This window comes from Alligator mississippiensis, chromosome 5, assembly GCF_030867095.1.
Source record: "Alligator mississippiensis isolate rAllMis1 chromosome 5, rAllMis1, whole genome shotgun sequence".
In the NCBI taxonomy this organism is placed as follows: Eukaryota; Metazoa; Chordata; order Crocodylia; family Alligatoridae; genus Alligator; species Alligator mississippiensis.
In genome coordinates this window covers 116,179,623-116,200,220 of record NC_081828.1, presented here as the reverse complement: position 1 = coordinate 116,200,220, position 20,598 = coordinate 116,179,623, and the positions used below count along the sequence as shown (strand labels likewise).

General features: G+C 44.6%; 1 protein-coding gene across 1 annotated transcript in view; it reads left to right on the top strand.

The window, feature by feature from the left end:
* Positions 1 to 20,598, top strand: part of ADCY1 (adenylate cyclase 1) — a 278,084-nt gene that overhangs the window by 113,567 nt on the left and 143,919 nt on the right. The window contains exon 3 of the mRNA XM_059728633.1: positions 12,220 to 12,338. Within this exon, the coding sequence (XP_059584616.1) occupies positions 12,220 to 12,338 (119 nt within the window). The remainder of the gene's footprint in view (positions 1 to 12,219; positions 12,339 to 20,598) is intronic.

Here is a 20,598-nt window from a genome sequence, read left to right as displayed (position 1 = left end):
TTCTTCCCCGACCTGTCCTTTCTGTACAATTTATAGCCCTCAATATGTACCGCCCAGTCATGGGATGAATCCCACCAGGTCTCTGTTAGCCCCACTAAGTCATAGGTGTTTAGTGCAAGCAGGAGCGCTAGTTCATCCTGCTTGTTCCCCATGCTCCTAGCATTAGTATATAGGCACTTGAGCCCTGCGACTGGCGCCTTTGCTGCCCCCCCGCTCCCAGTCCCATGGGGCCCATTGTTTCTTACCTTCTTGTTCCTTACCTGTTCGGTTGTGCTGGCCTCCCCATGGCTTTCAGGTTCCCAATGTTCTCCTTCTTCAGGCTGGGCTGTCCTTGTGGGTGCCACATGGTTTGGTGGTCCACAGCTTCCCCTGCCCTCGTACTCCCCTCCCCCCGACGAGCCTAGTTTAAAGCCCACCAGAGGAGATCCGCCAACCTAGAAGAAAACACACGCTTACCTTTGGGGGACAGGTGAAGCCCATCCCAGCTGAGCATGTCCCTCGTCGTGATGTGCGGGTCGTGGTCCAGGAAGCCGAAGCCTGCCTCGAGACACCACTGCCGAAGCCGCCAGTTGGTCTCTCGGATGCAGTTCTCCTGCCGTCTTCCTCGTCCGGTCACTGGTAGGATGGAAGAGAAAACCACCTGGGCACCGAACTCCTTCAGCACGCCGCCCAGAGCACAGTAGTCCGCCATCAAGTGATCGGGGGTTCTCCTGGCCGCATCATTAGTACCCACATGGACTAGGACCATGGGGTAATAATCGGTGGGCTTGATCCTGGCCTGGATTACCTCCGTCACATCCCGAATCTTTGCTCCAGGGAGGCAGCATACCTCTCGTGCCGAGGGGTCCTGGCGACAGATGGGTCCTTCCGTACCTCTCAGGATGGAGTCTCCTATGACGAGCACACGTCGCCTCTTCCTCTGGGTCATCGTGGATCTCTTGATCTGTTTGGGGTGTGAAGAACGTGGTGTTTCTTCTTGCCCAAGGGTGTCCTCCTCCCCTTCCATCTCCTGCAGGGTCGCCAGGGCCTCGTACCTGTTCACCAGTCGGACTGGAGAAGCTGGTACCGGTTCTCTGCGTGCCGCTCCGGTCCTGGCTGTGACCGTCTGCCACTCTGCTGTGGAGGGTATTCCCCGGGGTGCTTCTTCCTTTGGTGCCTGGGCCTGCAGGGAAAGGAAATAACTGTCAATTTCATCCTCCGTCTCCCTGATCCCCCTCAGCCTGCTAACCTCCTCCCGGAGCTCCCTCACCTGCGCCTCCAGGGCCCTAAGACGGGCACCTGCCGGACAGGCGTGGGGGCCCCCAATCTCTGCCCCCCCCGGCCCTGCTGGGGATCCCCCACAGGCCAGGAGGTAGGGGGACACCGGCTCCCCCATGGGCTCAGTCTGGGTGGAGGCCTCAGACCTGCCCCGGGTAGCCTTGTCCCCCTGGGCAGAGGCCCTAGCAGTACTCCTCGTAGACACCATTCTACAAGCTGCTGTTTGTAGACCTGCGCGGTGTCTACGCCCTACCCCTACAGGAGTCCCACTTCTGGCCCTCCTGGCCCGCCCTCCGGCGCGAACGCCCGCGCAAACGCCGGCGTGCTCTTACAGAGCGCGCCTGTTTGCGCGCTCTGTTCGCGCTGCGCGGCTCGGGAGTGCGGCTCCCTACCGGCTCAGCTATATGGGACCCGGGGGGCTTCCCGTCCGGATCCGGCTCAGCTGCGCCGGTTCCCTCCGCCCCACTTACCTTATGGGGAAGTGTGTTCATGCTTGAAGATAGGTCCACCTGTAACTGTAGCCTAGACAGGCTGGCAAATTGGGCAGATCAGAACCTGATGAAGTTCAGTGTTGAGAAATGTAAAGCACACCACCTCGGGCAGAGCAACCTCCAACACACCTACAGGCTTGGCGGCACCAAACTGACTAGCACCACAAATGAAAGGTACCTGGGGATAATAATAGACCACAGTATGAATATGAGCTGACATTGCAATGCTGTAGCCAATAGGGCAAATAATACTCTGGCATGCATCAATCAATGCATCTCCAGCAAAGCCAAGAAGGTGATTCTTCCACTCTACTCAGCACTGGTGAAACTGCAACTGGAGTACTGTGTCCAGTTCTGGGCACCACACTTTAACAAGGACATAGACAAGCTTGAGAGAGTCCAAAGAAGAGTCACCCATATGATCAGAGTCTTAAAAGGCAAGCCATACGAGGAAAGGCCGGGGGATCTGAGACTCTTCAGCCTGAGGAAAAGAAGGCTGAGGGGGGACCTGGTAGCAGCTTACCACTACACTAGGTGAGTACATAAAGGGCTTGGTAAGCAACTGTTCACCAGGGCCCCTGAGGGGAAAACCAGGAGTAATGGCCACAAAATCCTGGAAGATCAATTCAGTCTCAACATTAGGAAAAACTTCTTCACAGTCAGGGTGTCCAGACTGTGGAATAAACTCCCTCCAGAGGTGGACCTACCCTGGAAATCTTCAAGAGGAGGCTAGACGGTCACCTTGCTGGGGTCACCTGACTTGTCAGTTATTTTTCCTGCTTGGTGCAGGGGGCTGGACCTGATGATCTTCCGAGGTTCCTTCCAGCCTTGCAATCTATGAATCTATGGGTACTCCTCTGTTACAAGGGCTCCCCTTTCACAGTTTGCTGGCTGGGGTCTCAGGGAGCCAGGTCAAGCCAGGCCCACACAGCAAGGGGGTTCCCTTTCCTCACCCACCCCAACCCCAGCCTCTTCAGAGCTGCAGCATGGGGCTACTTGGCCAGCTTTTCACTGTGCTCAGAACTGGGGCTGGGAGTGGGTGGGGGAAGCGTGGGAACAGAGCCTTTTTGCTGCACAGATCCAGCTTGTCCCTGGAAGTTTAGGGGAGCAGATCTGTGTGGCAGAGAGGCTCCATTCCCCCACCTGCCTTTTCTGTCCCCTCTCTGTGGCAGCCTGGAGACAGGGCTAGGCTGGTGCTCACCTAGAGCAGATGAGCACCAGTTGAGGCTAGCAAGCTGGCCAGTGAGGGGCTCTTGGGATGGCAGCACAATGCGACCTACATTGAAACGCAGTGGATGTGGTACAGATGTTCAAAAAAGTGCTGTAACCTAAAGCGCTTTAATCTAGTACCACATTCATCAAAGGTTAACTTAGAGTTGGTTCCACTATTTTTAAAGCACTTTAAGTGCTATGAGCATGTGTTCTGTTATGGCTTTCAAGTATTTTCTGTGTGCTTAACGCATGCATCTGTACCTAGCCTTACTTAACAGAGTAGCCTATAAAAGAGTCGTATACAATTTTCTTTCCCAATCAATATGAAAATATTAAAGAGAATTTGTTTGACAGTGACAAATATTTGGATCAAATTTGAAATAAGAAAATTTTAACGTTTAGCACAACACTGAGTTAAGAGTGGTAGTGCATTGGTTGGCTTATGAGAGATGGTTGCAGACAGTGCAGAATATTGTGTTCAATCTCTACAAGTCTAATATCAGAGAATTAAGGAAATCACCACCTTTTTAATTGAATAAATAGTTTTATTGTTCTTTTTGTTGAAGGCTTGTATAGTCATGGAAAGCACATTTAACACAAATTGCAAACATTGTTTTTGAATGCAGTGGAACACTTTACCTGACTTAATCTTTACTTCAGTATTTTGGTAGGTAGCATGTGCTGTGTATTATGGGGTGAGGGGGGAGGGTTGGATAAATTCAATTTTTTTAATTTTGATATTATGGGAAAAATATTCTGTAATTCATGATGAGGTAATAAACAGTAATATTCCTAGGTAATACTAATTGAATACAGTATAGTCTCTGCCACACATCTTATATATTTTAAAGTCAGGAAAACACAAAACATTCATTGGGCAGTATAAGTTATAAATTCTCAAAAAGTAGGATCCAAGTTGAAATTCCAATTTCTGAAGATATTTATTTTTTTTATAACATAATGACCCTATTTAATGGATCCTGGAAAAAATATATTGGATAAAATTCTTTGTTTGCAGGCAATGGGGATGTACCATTGCATCCATAACTGGAAAAATGCATGTTTAGTGCAATCAGAGTAAAAATTTATAATATCTTACTAAAGACATGAACATGACAGCAGTTGAGATTCTGTCTTTTATTTGCTGTTATGTGCAAGTAATATACAAAAGCAAATGACAATTTTGTTTATCCATGTGTTAGGGAAAATTGAATTGTTTGAACAATGCTGTACTTATGCAGGCTAAAGCCAGGTCACATGTATCAGTGTAGGAAGGAGTAACCAATGAGTAGTCATCTTGTCTAAAGTTGCATCTTCTGGATATATTGTCTGGTTTTGGTCCATGATTCTATTAAATTTCTGTATTTTATAATTTGTGATATGCATTTGGCATATAGTTGTAAGGTAAACATTCATAGAACTGCATTTTGTTTAATTTTTGTTTGCTTGCTTTAATTCACTAAGGCAGGACACTGTGTTTTTAGGAAATGTCTGGGACATTTTTGACACTGACAAAACAGTTACAATACAGTAGGCTGGCAATCGTGCATACTTCCTCTATGTGCTGTGTGCATAATGCTGTCAGTTATTGGTCAGCGAAGGGAAGATGAAAATAACCAATTCCTACTCTGTTTCATGTATATACTCTGAGTCAGATCTACTGACATTATTTAGAAAAATGTTTTTCTACGTAGCAGTGTGGCACCTAGGCAAATAGTCGAAAAAGAACTCTGATCCTTTTTCCTGATTTGAGTATTATCAGTAGAATTAATTAAGTGCCATTAGCAGAAATCCTCATTAAGGAAGATTTGGCAGGAAAATCTCCATTTGACCATTCAGATCAAGCTGAAATTGGCCTTTATTACTTCTCTTACACGAGCACGTTTAGTTTCAACTGGGAGAATCATTACTCTCCGAGAGGAAACAAAAAGTATACGAATGTTCAAAAATGGCAGTTCTGAGAGACAAAATAAGCCTACTGGAACAAGTTAAAAATTGGTCCCACAAGTATGAACTTTTATACACTTTCCCTAGCTTTACTCCTACCGGGGACCAGAAGGAGCGGAGCTGTGACAAAAGGGTCCCATGCCTTCTCAGGACCAGGGTCACCTTGGTTGGGGGAAGATATGAGGGGCTACTTCTTCAGGTCCTCTCATAGACTTCCAGCTTCACCAGCCTCTCTCGTAGTAGCTGCTAGATGCTCCTTGCCAGTTCTTCACACACCATGAGTGAGAAGCAGGTAGGACTGAACCTGCTTCTAGCAGTTGCCCTGCTGCTCCTTCTAGTTGGCTCCAAGCTACAAGCTGCCTGCTCACTTCTCATACTTAAGTTCCCAGAATGAGGACTGGGCTGGGAGCTCTTCACCATTTTCTGAGAGGTCTGGAAAGGGAAGAAGCAGCGCGACTATTCCCCAAACTCTTTCCCAAACTGGGCAGTCCATGGTTTCTGGAAGAGGCAGGAGGCTTTTCTCACTACTTCTGGCTTTCCCTTGCTCCCCTGCCACCCAGTTGGGGAGTGGGTGGGGGGACTGCTAAGCACCAGGGGCCATGGAAGAAATCCCTGGTGTGGTTCCTGGCCCCTGGGCTTTAAATACCACTAGATAGTGCGGGTGGGATTGCAACACCCAAGGACTAGGAATCAGGCTGAGAAAGCTTTCCCCAAATCTAGTTCTTGACTTTGCTGTCTTCCCCTTTCTGCCTATACCACCCAATTGGAAAATGGAATTGACAGTTCAAAAGCCAGTGCAGGCAGGAAGTGGGTTCAAGGAAGGTCTCCCTGAACTTGGTTCCTGGCTGCATCAACTTCTCCTTCTTGCCCACACTACCCAGATGAGTGATGGAGGTGGCAATTTAAAAGCCAGCAGGAGCAGGAAGCAGGCTTAAAGACAGCCTCCTTATGTCTGCTCTTCACCCCTGTTGGCTTTTAAATATCCATCCTGCCACCCAGCTGGGTGGCAGCATGAAGCTGGTGTTGTGTAGTAGTGGACTCGCAGAGGCTTTCCCTGGCCTCGTTCCCAGCCCCATGGGCTTTAAATTGGTGGTAAATGCACCAATTTAAAGTCTTTGACTAAGTACAGAGAGTCAAAAAGCCTGAGGCTGAATTGATTCAGTCTTTGCAGATTAGTTTAAACTGCAAAGATTAAACTGAGAAGGAAGCAACTGGACACATTCACTTTTGATTCAGGAAATGCAGCCACATGCCTGCAGTGGCTCAGGCCATAATCCAGGGGACGCTAGAGCATAGCTCTCTGGCACTTAACTAGCATGGGCTCTGTGTTCACTTCTTCATCCTGCTGTCCCTGAGATCTCTAGAATTTGCAGTCCAGAATCACAGCAGTAGGACTTCACAGGGTTGGTCATCATGTCTCCTACCTGCTTCCAGGTGCTTCTGGGATTTGTAGTCCACAATTGCAGCCAATACCAAGTTTCAGTAAGTTTAGCAGGGCAGGGCAGCTCTGTATCCCAGGGAAAGGGGGGTTTAACCCCCCCCCCCTTCCTAGCCCCAAAGCCCAGTTGGGGTTTGGCTGGGGGGGGAGGTCCCTACCTTCCCCCCCCCCAATACTTCTCTGCTGGAGTGGTCACTATAGCTCAGCCCAGGGTTGGAAAGCATTCTGGGATGATGGGGGACTCTAATTTAAGCTGAACCAGGAAGGGGTCTGGGACAGAAGTTTCTTAAAGCAATTTTACCTAAATCAGTTAAGTCTGATACTATATTCAGCCAGGTTTATCTTAAACCAGTTTCAGCCATTTTGAAACTGTGCACTGAACTTCTGCTTTGTTACAGATTTAAACCAGTTTCTGATGACTTAGAAGTTACGCATAAACCAGTTTATCCCAGCCCTTGAGGCACAAGACTGGGGCTGGAGAAGCTCTCCCTGGGATAGCAGGGCAAACCCCCTTCCTCCACACCTCACACTGGAGTCCCCAGCATGTGGAGCTGTTGGGGACTTAGCTGTGGGGCTTAGTCCACTTGTCTGCTGGTGCCTGGGATCCAAGCAGATGGAGCAGTATCACCCCCTGCCTGCTTGTCACTCTGGAGTCCCTAGTCTGAGAAGCAGGCCAGGAATGGGGCAGCTCCTGCTTTCTTTAGACCATGATCACTGTGGTCTTGTGATGACACGAAGAGTGGTGGGGGGACAGGAGGGACGGAGAGTTTACAGACCAAACATCTGTACTGCTCCCTCTACTGGAATCACTTCAAGTGGAAGAAATTTTCCACCACTGGAAATAAACATTTGTACATGGCCTAAAATATAAAAGTAGCAAGAGCATTGTGAATAGAGGAAATATTGGGTCCAGTTTGAGATTCCGTGCAAGCAATGCAAGATCACTCCTAGACCATAAATATGGTGCCCACTAATGGTATTGTAACAGGGGGGCCCTAACCCTTCTTACTTGAATGATGCAGAGGGTGGCAGGTAGCAGAACCCCTGTTGCTGCTTGAGAAAGAGCCAGCAGAGCAAGTTCAGGGAGGCTAGCTGTAAAGGGCTGCAGGTGCAGGCAGTAGAATGCTAGGCTGTGGGTTAAGTTGATTAAAGGAGTCTTAGGTCATATGGCTAGACAGAGATGGAGAAAGTAGCTGCATAAACCTGACTCCAGGGCTAGTGCTTCAGTCTAGCCCAGATTCCCAGAGGAAAAGGAGCTCTGCGGGGAGCATTACAAAGAAAGTTTGTTTCATAATTGTTTCTCGTTTGCATTATAATCATGAGGCTTGTGAGTAGCGGAAAGAGAGAAGGAAGGCCACAGTTTGTTACTCATCAGGGGCTCCACAGTTTGCAGCTGCAGTGCTAGGGTCCAGAGCAATAAAGGTGGTGCTGGGGGCTCAGCCTTGTGAAATCAGAGCCAGGGGCCCAGTGCCATAAGAGATAAAGAAATGCTAAATTGCTGAGGGTAGTGAAAGTGTCATGCTTTGCTCAAGGCAGAGATTGGGCTAAACCGAAGTAACCTCATGATGAGCAGGGTAGAGCAGATCACCCCAATGCAACCTCCCAAGATTTTAATGATGGTTAGGCATGGCAGGAAAAGATAACACTGGGAAGCCGGAATTGGAGATGGGATTAGCACAGATACTCAAGGGTGTCACGGCTGCCTTCAGAGAGGCAGGATCCTCTTACAAGTATGCTGGGACCAATTTTTTCAGCATGCCACTTCTCTTGAAATTCCATGAATCTTCACTGAAATGTCACACAGGCATAGGTGTATGGTGAGGTAAAAAATGCTTTGGGTAAAACTCTAGAACAGTTAAAGTTGGCAAGTTCAGCATTTTGTCCTTTGTAGAATGTCCTGCTGTTTGTATATTTAACTGTCCATAACATCAGAAAGGAAAGGTAAATATAAAGAAGACCACCTGGTTCTCTCTGCTAGGTGAGTTCCCCTTGTTTGGATTCTAAATAGCGTGCTAGGTAAGGTTATCAAACAAGTTCATATATCACTAAAATGGAGGCTTGCAACATGTGTGGCATTTTTCCTGATCAAAGTTGTTACTAATTTTATTAGGGCTCCCTGTTTATCACACTCGTTCAATTTGTTTGTCATCACCATCTATCCTCATCAGTGGCAGTAACCACTCAAGCATGAATGTCACCATGAATGCTGCTTGAAATGCTGTCTTCGTTCAAAGCTCTATGTAGCCATGCTGATTTTCATTCCTTTTTCTCTCTTTAGTTTTCCCATGGACAGGATCTGGGGGTGGGAGCAGTGTGAAGGGATGAAGATACAGCACAGTGCTCTGGCTCATTTTTACAGATGTAGATAGTATGGTTTCCAAAACTTGCCCATTTCAATGCAGCATAAGCTATATAAATGTTCATATGGTTCAAAATCTTTGGTGTCCTTAAACATGCTTTACTTCAGTGACTTGGAAGATTTAATTTCTTGAAAGAGCTAACATTTTGCCCCCCCAAAATGCACTTTTCTCACACTTTTAAGGCACCCTCATGCGTTCCTCCTTTGGTTTCTGCTTCCTATTCTAGAATCCTTTCTAGCGGCTTCCCCTTTCCCATTTCTAGGTGTGCACCCCTCTTCCTGCTTCCGCTCTCCTTCCCATAATTCTGCTCTACATGCATTCTGCTACCTTTCTTCTTGGTCTGAAATCTCACCAGTGTCTGTCTTAAATATTAAGAATATAATAGGGTTTTATTTTTTTTTCAGTTAGTGCTAGGGAACAAGTTTTTTTGTTTGTGAAAAGATTTTGCAATTTTTACTTGGTACCCAGTAGTTTGGTTTGCTAGTGACTTAATTATTAAAATAAACCTAAATATTAAAAGCCACACATACAAACACACACCATCCATATAGTATTACATAAATATGTAAAATATCAAAAGCATGTGTGTACATACATGTGTATTTATGTATATGTAGAAAAGCTGTAAGTGGATTAGTTATAGTTTGAGATCCATCTCAAACATGAACAATTCATGTGAATACATGTAGAACTTACCATTTAATATCCTTTTTTACTAGACCAAGTAAAGTAGCACTTCTTAAGTTTCAAAGCTGTTATATGGTTCTGCCTGCTTTCCCTCTACCCTCCAAGGCTGTTGTGCTACATACCCCTGTTTATCTTTAGGGTGTGAACAGTAAGGCTAGGGACAGACATTCAAAAAGCCTGATCCTGAATTAATTCAATATTTGCAGGTTAGTCTAATCTGGCTAGGTTGAACTAGTTTGCAGCCATACAGATATCCCCTCTGGACTGAAGAGATGCAGGCACCTGCGTGCAGTGGCTCAGGGTAGAAGCCGGGGGGGACTACAGCAGCCTTCCCTTCCCTTCCCTTACATAGTGCTGAGTTGAGGGGGGTATGGCCAGGCTCTGAAAGGATGTTCTGATTAGGGAGGGGTATCCTCCCTCCCCACTTGATGCTCCTGACCAGCGAGGGAGGCAACAGGGAATTAGTTACACAGCATTTAGTTACACAGCAGGGAAGAGCCCATCAAGAAAACAAAAGCCTCTCTCATTAGTTCAAGCTCTTCATAAAAAGCTTTTTCCAAGGAAAGAATGGAGGGACATTACCAGCTGACCTGTTGATTAGATCCCAAAAACCCTAAGCAGACACTGTCCTGTCTGCCTTACGTAGACACCTCTCAGCATTAGCTAGCATACCACAAACTGGCCACGGTTCGTGATGTGGGACAGGGGAGGGGGGAATCCCTGCTTGAGCAGGGAGTGGGGGGGACAGGGGCAAGCCAGGCAGATGCTGCTGTGCCTGCCATCTCTGCTGGAGCTCTAGCCAGGGAGCAGAAGGGAGTGGCCAGTTCAGCTTTCTGGAGCAAAGAGCTCCACGCAGGGCTTCAAAGTATCTGGGATGCTAGGGGACTCTGGTTTAAGTTAAGCCAGGGGGACAGACATTACATAAATCAGTTTGACCCATATCAGTTAAGTTTGATACTACTACATTCAACCAGGTTTATCTCCGCCATTTTCAAACTGGTTTATGTGCATGGAGTGTCTGTTCTGTTACAGGTTTAAACCAGTATTTGATCTCTTAAACTGGTTTATGTGTAATGTCTGACCCTACCCTAACAGTGATATCCATGTATTTCTTAAGTAGCACAGGGAGTACAGGTAGCTGTGTGCTAGTGGTTGGCCATGTACAGAGCGTGAGCTGCTGGATCCAACCTGCATAGCTGTAGGGCCTTACCTGTGCCTATATCTGTGTCAGGGCCATGAAGCTGGAAGATGGTCCGGTGGCACTGCTGCTTCCCGCATGCTCTGGCTCCCTGGTTTGGACACAGGCACAGCTTCTAGATAGCGAGGAACTGCACTATAGTTGACAGCTGGGTGTAGGGAGGGCAGAAGTGGTAGCAGCAAGGCCTCAGGTTTTAGCTGCCCGGCCCTGGCATAGCTCCACACTGGTTGGAAGCTGCCCCCATGCTACAGCTGGGAAGCAGAGGGTTGAGGGAAAAGCAGCAGTGGCACAGCCGTAGCTCCTAGCTGCCTGACCCTGGAACAGGTGCAGGCAAAGCCCCCCACTGCTAATGTGCCATCAAAATCATCTGGTGTGGGTCAAAGCAGAGCTGTGTTGTTCCAGTCCATGGCTTGTTAAAGGTTGCTGGCTGCTGCCTTATGCAGGTAGTTTATTTCTTACCATTTTTTAGAACTTTTCTGTCAGGGGACAAATGTATTCATCTGTTGAATAAGTTCATAACTTGCTTAACTGCATAACATGGTGCTGGTTCCAATTTTTTGCATATTTTACTTAATAACTTATATTGGGTATCTCCACATCAGTTAAGCTCATGAACAACTTAAGCACACAAAATCATTCATCTGCTCTGTTTATGTTGTCATTTAATGGTACTCCATTCAACTGTGTAATAATTGGCACCAGTAATGGTGAAGGGGAAGCAGCTGTCAAAGTGCTGTTGGAAGCCTTGAAAATGACAGGGACTACTCAGTTTCGCAGCTGCTACCATTCCTCATTTTGAAGACGTTTTAATGACAGCCCTGAAACGGACTACTGGAAGCACTGGAAGTGATGAGAGAGACTTGGTTTTGAGACATCTTGCTGTGGCTCTGGAAGCATGAATTCAATCCCTGCTCTGAACTCATGCCAAAGTCCACCCTCAGTTAACCTAGCTGTCAATGGGTCATCTGGTCATTCAGGCAAGGATGGGGTCCAAGGAAGCTAGCTGTAGTGCTAGCCATGCCACTCCCTTGCATGCAGTTGGCTGTAGAAATAGACCTACCTTAACCACGCTAACCAATTTTGTTGTTAAGCAAAGAAGAACTTTGGACTTGACGTGGCTATAGTATTTAACCAGATGCTCATTTTGTTGTGTTTGCTAGAAAAAAACATTCAGATTAGCTTATGGTATGAACATAATGCACCTTTTATTACTGTTCAGGTAATACAGGCTCTCTGGATCACAGATCTTACTGTTTAATAAGCTGCTTTAGTAGATCCAGCATTATAACACTTTGATTAAATTCTAGAGTAAGTAAATACAAAAGGATAGGAAATGATCCTGGAAATTCCTTCACAGATAAATGGCACTGGGGATAAAGTAAGTTGTTATTAGCATTGTGATGTTAATGATAATTATGGACAATTATCTTTTCTTGAAGCTAGCTCTGTACTTACAGCAGAGTCTTTACTGTTGTGGAAAGGCATTTGAAGAGAAACCAATTTAGACTATAGAAATATATGAAGAGGATGGTTCACATTCTTCATGGGGCACAAATTCTAGGGACATAAATTAGATTGAGGGGTGGAGAGGGAATATAACCCAAATCTTACGTTTGCGTTTTCTTTTAGGAGCGTCTCCTGATGAGTCTTTTGCCCAGGAACGTTGCCATGGAAATGAAGGAAGATTTCCTGAAACCACCTGAAAGGATTTTCCACAAGATTTACATTCAAAGGCATGACAATGTTAGGTAGGATTGAGAAAGCTTTTGAAATAATATAAAACAGATCATGTTTAACACAAATATAAAGATTTGTAATAATAGTTAGATCTTAGAGCTTGAAAAAGAGGTAGCACAATAGAAACATGTTGTTTATAAGTATTAGTAGCAAATGAGCTAGCTCAGTGGTACTCAACCTACAGCTTGCAGTCCAGATATGGCTTCCAGAGCAGTGCCATCTAGTTTATGGGACTCCTCATGAGTCTGGAAATTTGGCTGTGGTGGAATGGTTGCAGAGTTAATTGTTATGGTTCTGGGAGCTGCAGTAATGAATGCTGCCACCACTCTCCCGCCATCAAATTTCCAGACATGTGAGGAGCCCCAATAAGAGCCTCAGGAACTGCCTCCACTGTGCGGTAAAAATAGCCACTACTGTGGTCACCGCTACTGACTGTACCTCTGCCAAGGGCACAATGGTAACTGGTGCTGCCCTGGGCATCTTGGTTGCCCTGGTCACAAAGCTGCCCTGCTATGCCTCTGGGGAGATCTGGGAGCCAGCTAACATGTCCCCACACCCTGGATCAGGCTGAATGGGTTAGCTAGTAGTCAGCTAGCTGAGTGGACACAATTCCTATGAAGACTGGATGATAATTCTGAATCAATAAATGGTTAAGAATAGAAATGTTAAGAGGAACACAACATTTTATGAACTAGTCATCTCAGTTCCCTCTTGGTGAACAAGGCTGTTTATATTGCATGTTTAGTAACTGTCCATCTGTATTGTCTATAAACAGGAAGCATTGGTTTTTATGCAGTAGTTTATTTGGGTAATGGGAAGGAAGTAAAGGTTAATACAGTCCAGTCATTTATTGTCCTATGAAAATGTACATCTATCCCCATTACTTGAGCTTTCAGCCTCACAGATTATTACTATAGCCTAATTCTGTCACCTTTGCTCATCTTGAATAATAAGCTGTTTCGTGTGCACTGCCATTGAAATTAGTCTTTTTACCTGAAATCTGTTCTTTCTATTTTTTTTTGCCATTTTTCTTCTACTCTCCAAATCCTATTGCTCTCAGGCCCAGTCTGTACAAGGTTGTTACGTAACACCACTTGCAGTTGTTCATGTTAATGTGCCTTGTATCTACCCCATAACTTACTTTCAGTGACCGTGCCTCAGGATGCACTGTGGTAAGCATCCTTCCTAGAGTGGGAATATCCCTTTACAATGAGTTAATTGAGACTAAACATTGTGTGGACCATTTCCTAGTTGCTGAGCAACTGGCTGCCCCTACTGCACTGATCTATCCACGTATGAAGCAATAAAATGTCATACACTGCTCTGAGGTCACTCCCATTTGGATTATCTCTGTTTTTAATGCCAGTGGGCAGGCAGGAGCACCCATTGCCTATACCAGGCTCCCATGTGCATTGTGGCAGATGTATTCTGCTCTACTCTGTTTCCTTTAGCGGTATGCAATTTGAATGATCAGTTTGGAAAGGTAATGTCAAGATAGGGACCACTAATTTAGGCTCTGGTCAGTGAAAAAGCGGGCTCCCTGCAGGCTCGCCAGAGCTAATTTGAGGTGTTTTTCATGGTGGGTTCTCCCATGCCTCTGACTGAGGGACCCTGTCTTGGGGCTGATTACCATTGAACAGCAGCATACAGGCTGTTCTTCTGCTGTTTTAAGGAAGTAAAGATCACCACTTATTAAACAACAACTTTTAAGTAAAGCTTATTAGGGTTGGAAGGGGCCTCAGAGGGTCATCTAGTCCAACATCCTGCTCAAAGCTGGGCCAGTCACTGCTATATCATCCCAGCCAAGGCTTTGCTTAGTTGGCTGGATGTGGAGTGATTGGAGTGAGGTTGGAGGGAAGAAGAGGGAGACTTCCCCCTTGCCAGGTGCCAGCCTCCACAGCTGGGTATTGGGCAGAGGTTTCCCCCAGTCCAGTACAGGGTCTCCTAAGCCCTGCTTTGCTCTGCTGCCACACAGGAAAGGAGAGGGATTTCCCCTTCCCCTTCTCTGTCCAGTGGGGTAGAGCAGGGCTTGGGAGACCCATGCTGCGTGCTTGCCCCCACATCTGGGCCATGTCAGGGGCTTTCCTTCAGCCTGGCATGGGTCTCCCAATCCCTGCTCTGCCCTACCATGTAGAGAATGGAGGGGGATATTCTCCTCCACTCCTGTGCAACAGCAAAACAAAGTGGGGCTCAGGACAGCCGTGCTGGGTAACAGCAAGACCCTTTGGTGGGGTCACCCCACACCCAGCTGTGGGAGCAAGCACCTGGCATGCCACAGCCCCTAGCTGTTCCAGCTTACCTGCTCTACTCTGGCTTTTAAACTCCCTGCCAAAGCAAGGAATTGAACAACCTGACTGGCTAAGCCCTGCCTATAGTAGACTCCTCTGAAAACATGTGGGGCTTCCATGGTGTTTCCAGAGCTGTGCTGCCTTTCTTTTCCTGGATTCAGGTAAGTTCTATTTTGAACCTTTTTCCCCTCCCTCCCCCCCCCCACAGTTTCAAGCCATTTCCAGCCAAATTGCAGTTTTTCGGGGCTTCAGGCAAAATGCTAAATTTCAGGCTTTTCCCTAAAATCCTCTGAAGCCTGAATTACAGTGGTCCATCCTTAGTTGTATAGTGTTCCTTTAACAACCCTTTCCTCATGGCCTCAAGCAAGAGGCACAGTGCATCCCTGAATGTACCTTGGATCAATTGGGCCCTCTCCAGCTGCCCATGACTCTGAGCAGTGCTTTCTGCTCCAATCAGTCCAGAATTTCTCCTTTCATCATACTGGTATTTGGGACAAAATAGCAGGAACGTCCCATACAAGGCACGTAAGGCTGGATGTTTGTCATTATTTTCATGAGGATCAACCATCTCCCTTTCAGCCTGCTGAAGGGATACTCCTCTGACATTCTGGAATACCCAGTGTAAAATTAAACCATTCCTTTTTCCTCTCCAAGCATCTCGGGGAAGGCTTCTTGAAAAGTCTCGTTCTCTAAGAACAAGAGGATGAGTCTAAAATTCCATCAGTATCCAAATAGTTTCACAAAGAGCGAATGGTTCTGTCCTCATTCTGACAAAAGTGTACCACTGGCCTCGTGGACCAGTCAGGCCATCCTATAATTAAAGAGTCTTTTTATAGTGACTAACCATGGCTTAGGTATACTTGGGCAAAAATTTAGCTTTCGGATACTGCTGTCAAATAGCTTTCCTTCTCTTCTCCGCCCCTGTTTTTTAATATTTACAATATTTGTATACCATATTTGTTTGTGTGGGAAAACCAGGAGCAGTGGTCATAGACTCCTAAAAGAAGGGTTCCAACTGGATGTAAGGAAAACTTCTTCACAGTTCATGTGACCAGACTCTGAAATAGAGTGCCAGAAGTGGTGGTGCAGACACCACCTGGAGATCTTCAAAAGGAGACTGGATGCACACCTTGCTGGGGTTATTTAACCCCAGCAGTGTTTTAAGGTTGTCATATTTCATTTACATTGATCTTAGACTTTTGCAAAATTCAAGTTGTGTTTCAAAAAAATAGGTGATGTATAATTAGGCATTTCAGGTGGGTTTTTCAAAAGCCCTAAATAATTTAGTCCCATTGAAAAGCCAATGGGATTTAGGCTGCAAAGCCACTTAGATGCTTTTGAAAATTCCATCCTTTAAATAAGTGTTCAGCACTTCAAACACCAGGCCTGTTTAGGTGCCTATTAAGAAATTTAGAAACCTAATGATAAGTTTTTGTTTCTTAAAAGCTTGGTGTTTGTTTTTTTTCAGATTGGTGTCAAAGTGTTACCATGCCACTCATCCTTGTAACTCATTATAACTTACAAATCTTCTACTAATAATTAAACTATAAGAAAAGGAGATTAGAGAGCTGAGGAAGACTCTCTAAAATAGATTACAGGAACTTTCTGTGCTGTTACTGTGGCAGAGGCAAAGGAAATATTCTCTTCCTTTTGCATGCCATCAGCAAGTTCTTGCCTAGTAAAAGCAAAAGAGCAGTGAGCTCTTTTTTATCTCAGTTCTTTTAAAGAGTTGAACTCAATTTTGTATGAATTTTCAGTGTACTTTGCTAAAATGAACTGCCAGATCTGAATTGGTCTGGATGATATCTGGAAGCAGTATCTGACCAGAAGGCTTAGAATGAGCTACCAACTTGGGTGGATTTTGTACAGTGTTGCCTAGCGATATCTTAAATGTTAATATTCATCCAATTAGCTAGAACACAATAAATATGCCCTTTCTGTCTTGTAAATATAAAGAAGAAAGCTTAAGGCCAATTAAGCTTTCATCCGGGATTGAATTAGGGCTCTTTAGTGATTAAAAAAAAATCAAACATAAATAATAAGAAAAACTCTTATCTGATTATTATAGTGACCATTTAGTATAGGGGGGATCCATGAAACTTACTGTACAAAAGATTACTCAAGTTTAGGGCTTGCTATCTCTTAAACAGGAGGTGATGATACTGCTTGAGAGAACATCTCTTGATACCACCAGCCTTCCCTGTTATCGTTCATGAACATGAACGTGCCCATGTGTTTGCATATATCACTTATGGATTATGGCGCATAGACTTTACATCAGGAAGTCAAATGCACATTGTGGCAGAATGTCTCTCCCCAGGCTGATGACCATTCTGACAATTTGGTTACCATGGTCACTGCAGAGGGCAGACACTGCTGGTCCCATCTGCTTCAGGTAACCCTGAGTTGTAACGTGAGCTGGATACATTCCTGAGGGAGGGGAAAACCTGCTCCCTCTGCCTTCGTGACTGACGTCACACACCTGGGTGGGGGCTTAAACTCCCTATTGTCCTAAGCAATGTCATCATGACTGGGAGGGGGCTAGAGACCCTGACAGTCTACCTGGTGACCAGTGATGCATTTTGAATTGGTTGGCTGGCAGCCAACAACTGGCCTTCATTGGGTCGGGTAAATGAGGTCATAAAGTCTATATAAGTTAGACTGCCCAGGAGGAGGGGCAGCAGTGATATTGAGAACTCTCAAAGAAGCTGGACCATCTGAAACTCACTCTTAAAATTCATGGTCAATGAACTGCTTGCCTCCAGAGGAAATCTCCACCTGCCTCTGGATTATACTTGTGAGTAAGATACTTGAGATCTAACTAGATATATAACTTTCAGTAACCCAGATGTGTAATCAAAGGCTACCATGTCACTGTTTGCTCTAAGGGATTTATCTGCTATTCCTCTACCCTGAACCCTATTCCAAACCTACTCCTTGTAACCAATAAAGTTCTCCTCTGTACCTGGCATGAGAGACTTATTGGGAGAGGACCTAAATTATGCCTTGGGGTCCCCTTGGTTAGGCTGACTAAGGGAGACCACTATTTATGCTTCAGATTAAGGGAAGCACACCAAGTTCTTGCAGTGGGCCAAGTACCCTCAAGGACTACTAGGCCTGTGTTTCCCAGGGGACACTGGGCCAAGATCAGTCCAGACCCCGGGTGGTGGTGGTGTTACCCCCAGGCTTGCGGGTGTGCTCCCCCAGGGAGGCACTCGGAACCTGGAAGGTGGTCGGGCGCAGTGAGGCGGGTGGCCCAAACCAGGAGTACCCCCTATGGGCCCACCACACACATTACTATTACATTTTAAAAACCCACTGGACTACTGTATAAATCGGATTCAAAATTTAATATTTTTTTGAATAAATACCCTATAATTTCTCTCCTGGGTGACCCTCAGCAGTCTCCTGGAGATTTATATCAAAATACTGGAGACTCCAGCACAATCCTGGGGGGCTGGCAACCCTAATCCTGTCCTTGTTCCCAGTTTAGTATTTTGCAGGATAGTCATTTTCACTGTAACGACCCAAAAGGTTTAACTAGGTGTTCTTCATGGGTAATGGCAGGTACCAACAGGAGATAAACTCAATGTGGAATACCCCACCTACTGGTGTGTGTGTGTGTACTCTCACACACATGCATATATCAGCTTGGTTTAATATCCACTGTCTACTACCACATACTACTTCAAGTTAGCATGGATGTAAGTGAGAACAGAATCAGGCCCTTGTTGGTATAGTACTGTTCTGAATCTTAGAGCTTAATAAATAATGGACACTAATATTCTGAAGTAATCTGAAGTTAATTTCCTTTTAGGGGTGTCTCATCTTTCCCTTTCATCCTCCCTCTTCCAATTTTTTTTTTGAGATTATGCATTTTTACCTCTATTATTGGGAATTTATTATTTTGATTAAATGGGCCCTAATTCAAGTTGCAAGTAATTTTATTATTATTCCTCCACTTCAACAACAGTGTTAGGTCTTGTTGCTTGATTTTGTACAGCCATGAAGTTTGGTTATGTTATAACACGTTTGCATTACTTGTAGAATAAAAAAATGCAAAAATCCTTTTTACTTCTCTCATAAGCAGGTACTATAAAGACATGAACAGCAGAAAAGCTTCTGGTTTCAATTCAGTTTTCACATCTAAAAGAGAAATCAATTAACTTAAATTGCCATTACATTTAAAAGCAAAATAATCACACAAAAAGATTATATTATGCTAAGCCCGTGTGTGTACAAACAATTGCATGTTAATACATAATGTAGATGGCAACAAAAAAAATTTTTTTCCAACCCAAAGTTTCATTATTTCCACAGTGGGGCCTGATGCGCATGAAAAATCATGATTAAAAACTGAAAACAATATTCTTTGGAATTTTTCCAGGGAAAAAGGTCAAATGGACTTTTCATAATCTAATGGGAATCAATATTGTGCTGCCAAAATCTTAACTCCTTTGTGTAACTGTTTTTTTCTTACTACATTTTTATGTTGTTCTTTCATGTTTAATGTTGGGATTTTGACCCTGGAGTTGAAACAATTGTTGTCAGTCCACAATAAAACAGCAGGGCATTTTTTTGTTTGTTTGCTTAGGCTTCATTTTTAATGCAACTACTCATTGTAACAACAGGAACAGGTACAAGTGTTATATGGTTACCTGAGACAATAATTCCTTGATAAAATAAATGAAATACAAAAGTTATAGTGGTGTCTGCATGTTGGATGTTATCATGTCTTGAGGAATAAACATTAAAAAATAAAACAAAGTAAAAAATAAATAAATAAATAAGGAAGAAGGTCCTCCTGAGGGAGCGAGCCTTGAAGATGCACCTCAGGATGGATGGAGCCAAAGGCAGATTTTTTTAAAGCCATTTTAGGACTGCCTAGATTCCGCCAACAGGAGTGTGGCTACCAATATGTATTGTAATGCCTTCAGGAACTGCTCTTAACAGTGGCCAGTCACATGGAGAGGCTGCTATATAGAGTTGAGCACATCCACTATATGCAGCTTCTGTGCTGTCAGAATTCTCCATTAAGTTTAAGGGTTATTGGTTGTAGCTGTGTTGATCTAAGGACATAGGTAGACATGGTTCTTTGGGTAGAGGTGATAGCTTTTATTAGACCAACTAAATAGTTGGGGAAATGGTTGTTTGCTCAAACTTCCTTCTTGTGCTCAAAAACGTGCAAACCATTTTTCCAACTATTTAATTGGTTTAATAAAAGATATCACATCTACCCATCAGGTTTAATGCATCTGCATAGACTCTAACTGCTTGTGTGTTAAGATACCAAATAAAGACATGGGAGATCTGCTTTCCATACCTGGCCCTACCATAGGATTCTCTTATGACCCCTAACAGGTAGTCCTGGAGCAAAGTCAAAATGACACAATAACAGGATTGTGTCCAGGATTAAATTTAAACAGTTAAATTTTGTCTGTGATTTTATTACATTTACAAGTACTTTTATATATGAGGTGCTTGAAGAATCCTATATTTGTTTTTAATTCCCTGTTTTATTAAGAAGGCAATTTAAGAAACCTCTAGGTAATCTCTTCTTTGGGAGCCTCTTCCATGTCCATAAATCTCCACATACCTGGAGGGCTATTTTGTAGTTTCTGTAGTGCAGTTTTACAGTTTCTCTTTCAGTGTAATATTCTTAATGGTTTATTTTATATAATGATAACACAATATTTTAATATTACAATAGTTTCTAGTGTCATTGGATGAAATTACGTGGGTCTGAGGAACAAGAGACTATGGAAAGAGCAGGCATACAATACAATAAACACCTTGGATCTGGAATGCCTTTCTCTGCCTAATTCACTGTCCTCTCTCTATTTGCACTGAGGACTCGAATTTAATCTCGTGCTATGGTGAAAAGTCAGAATAAATCTGCTTGCTGCTATGACTTTGAACTAGCAATTAAAATGGAACTTATTCCAAAAGCATCTAATTCAGCATGCATCTGGTCTTGTTCAGT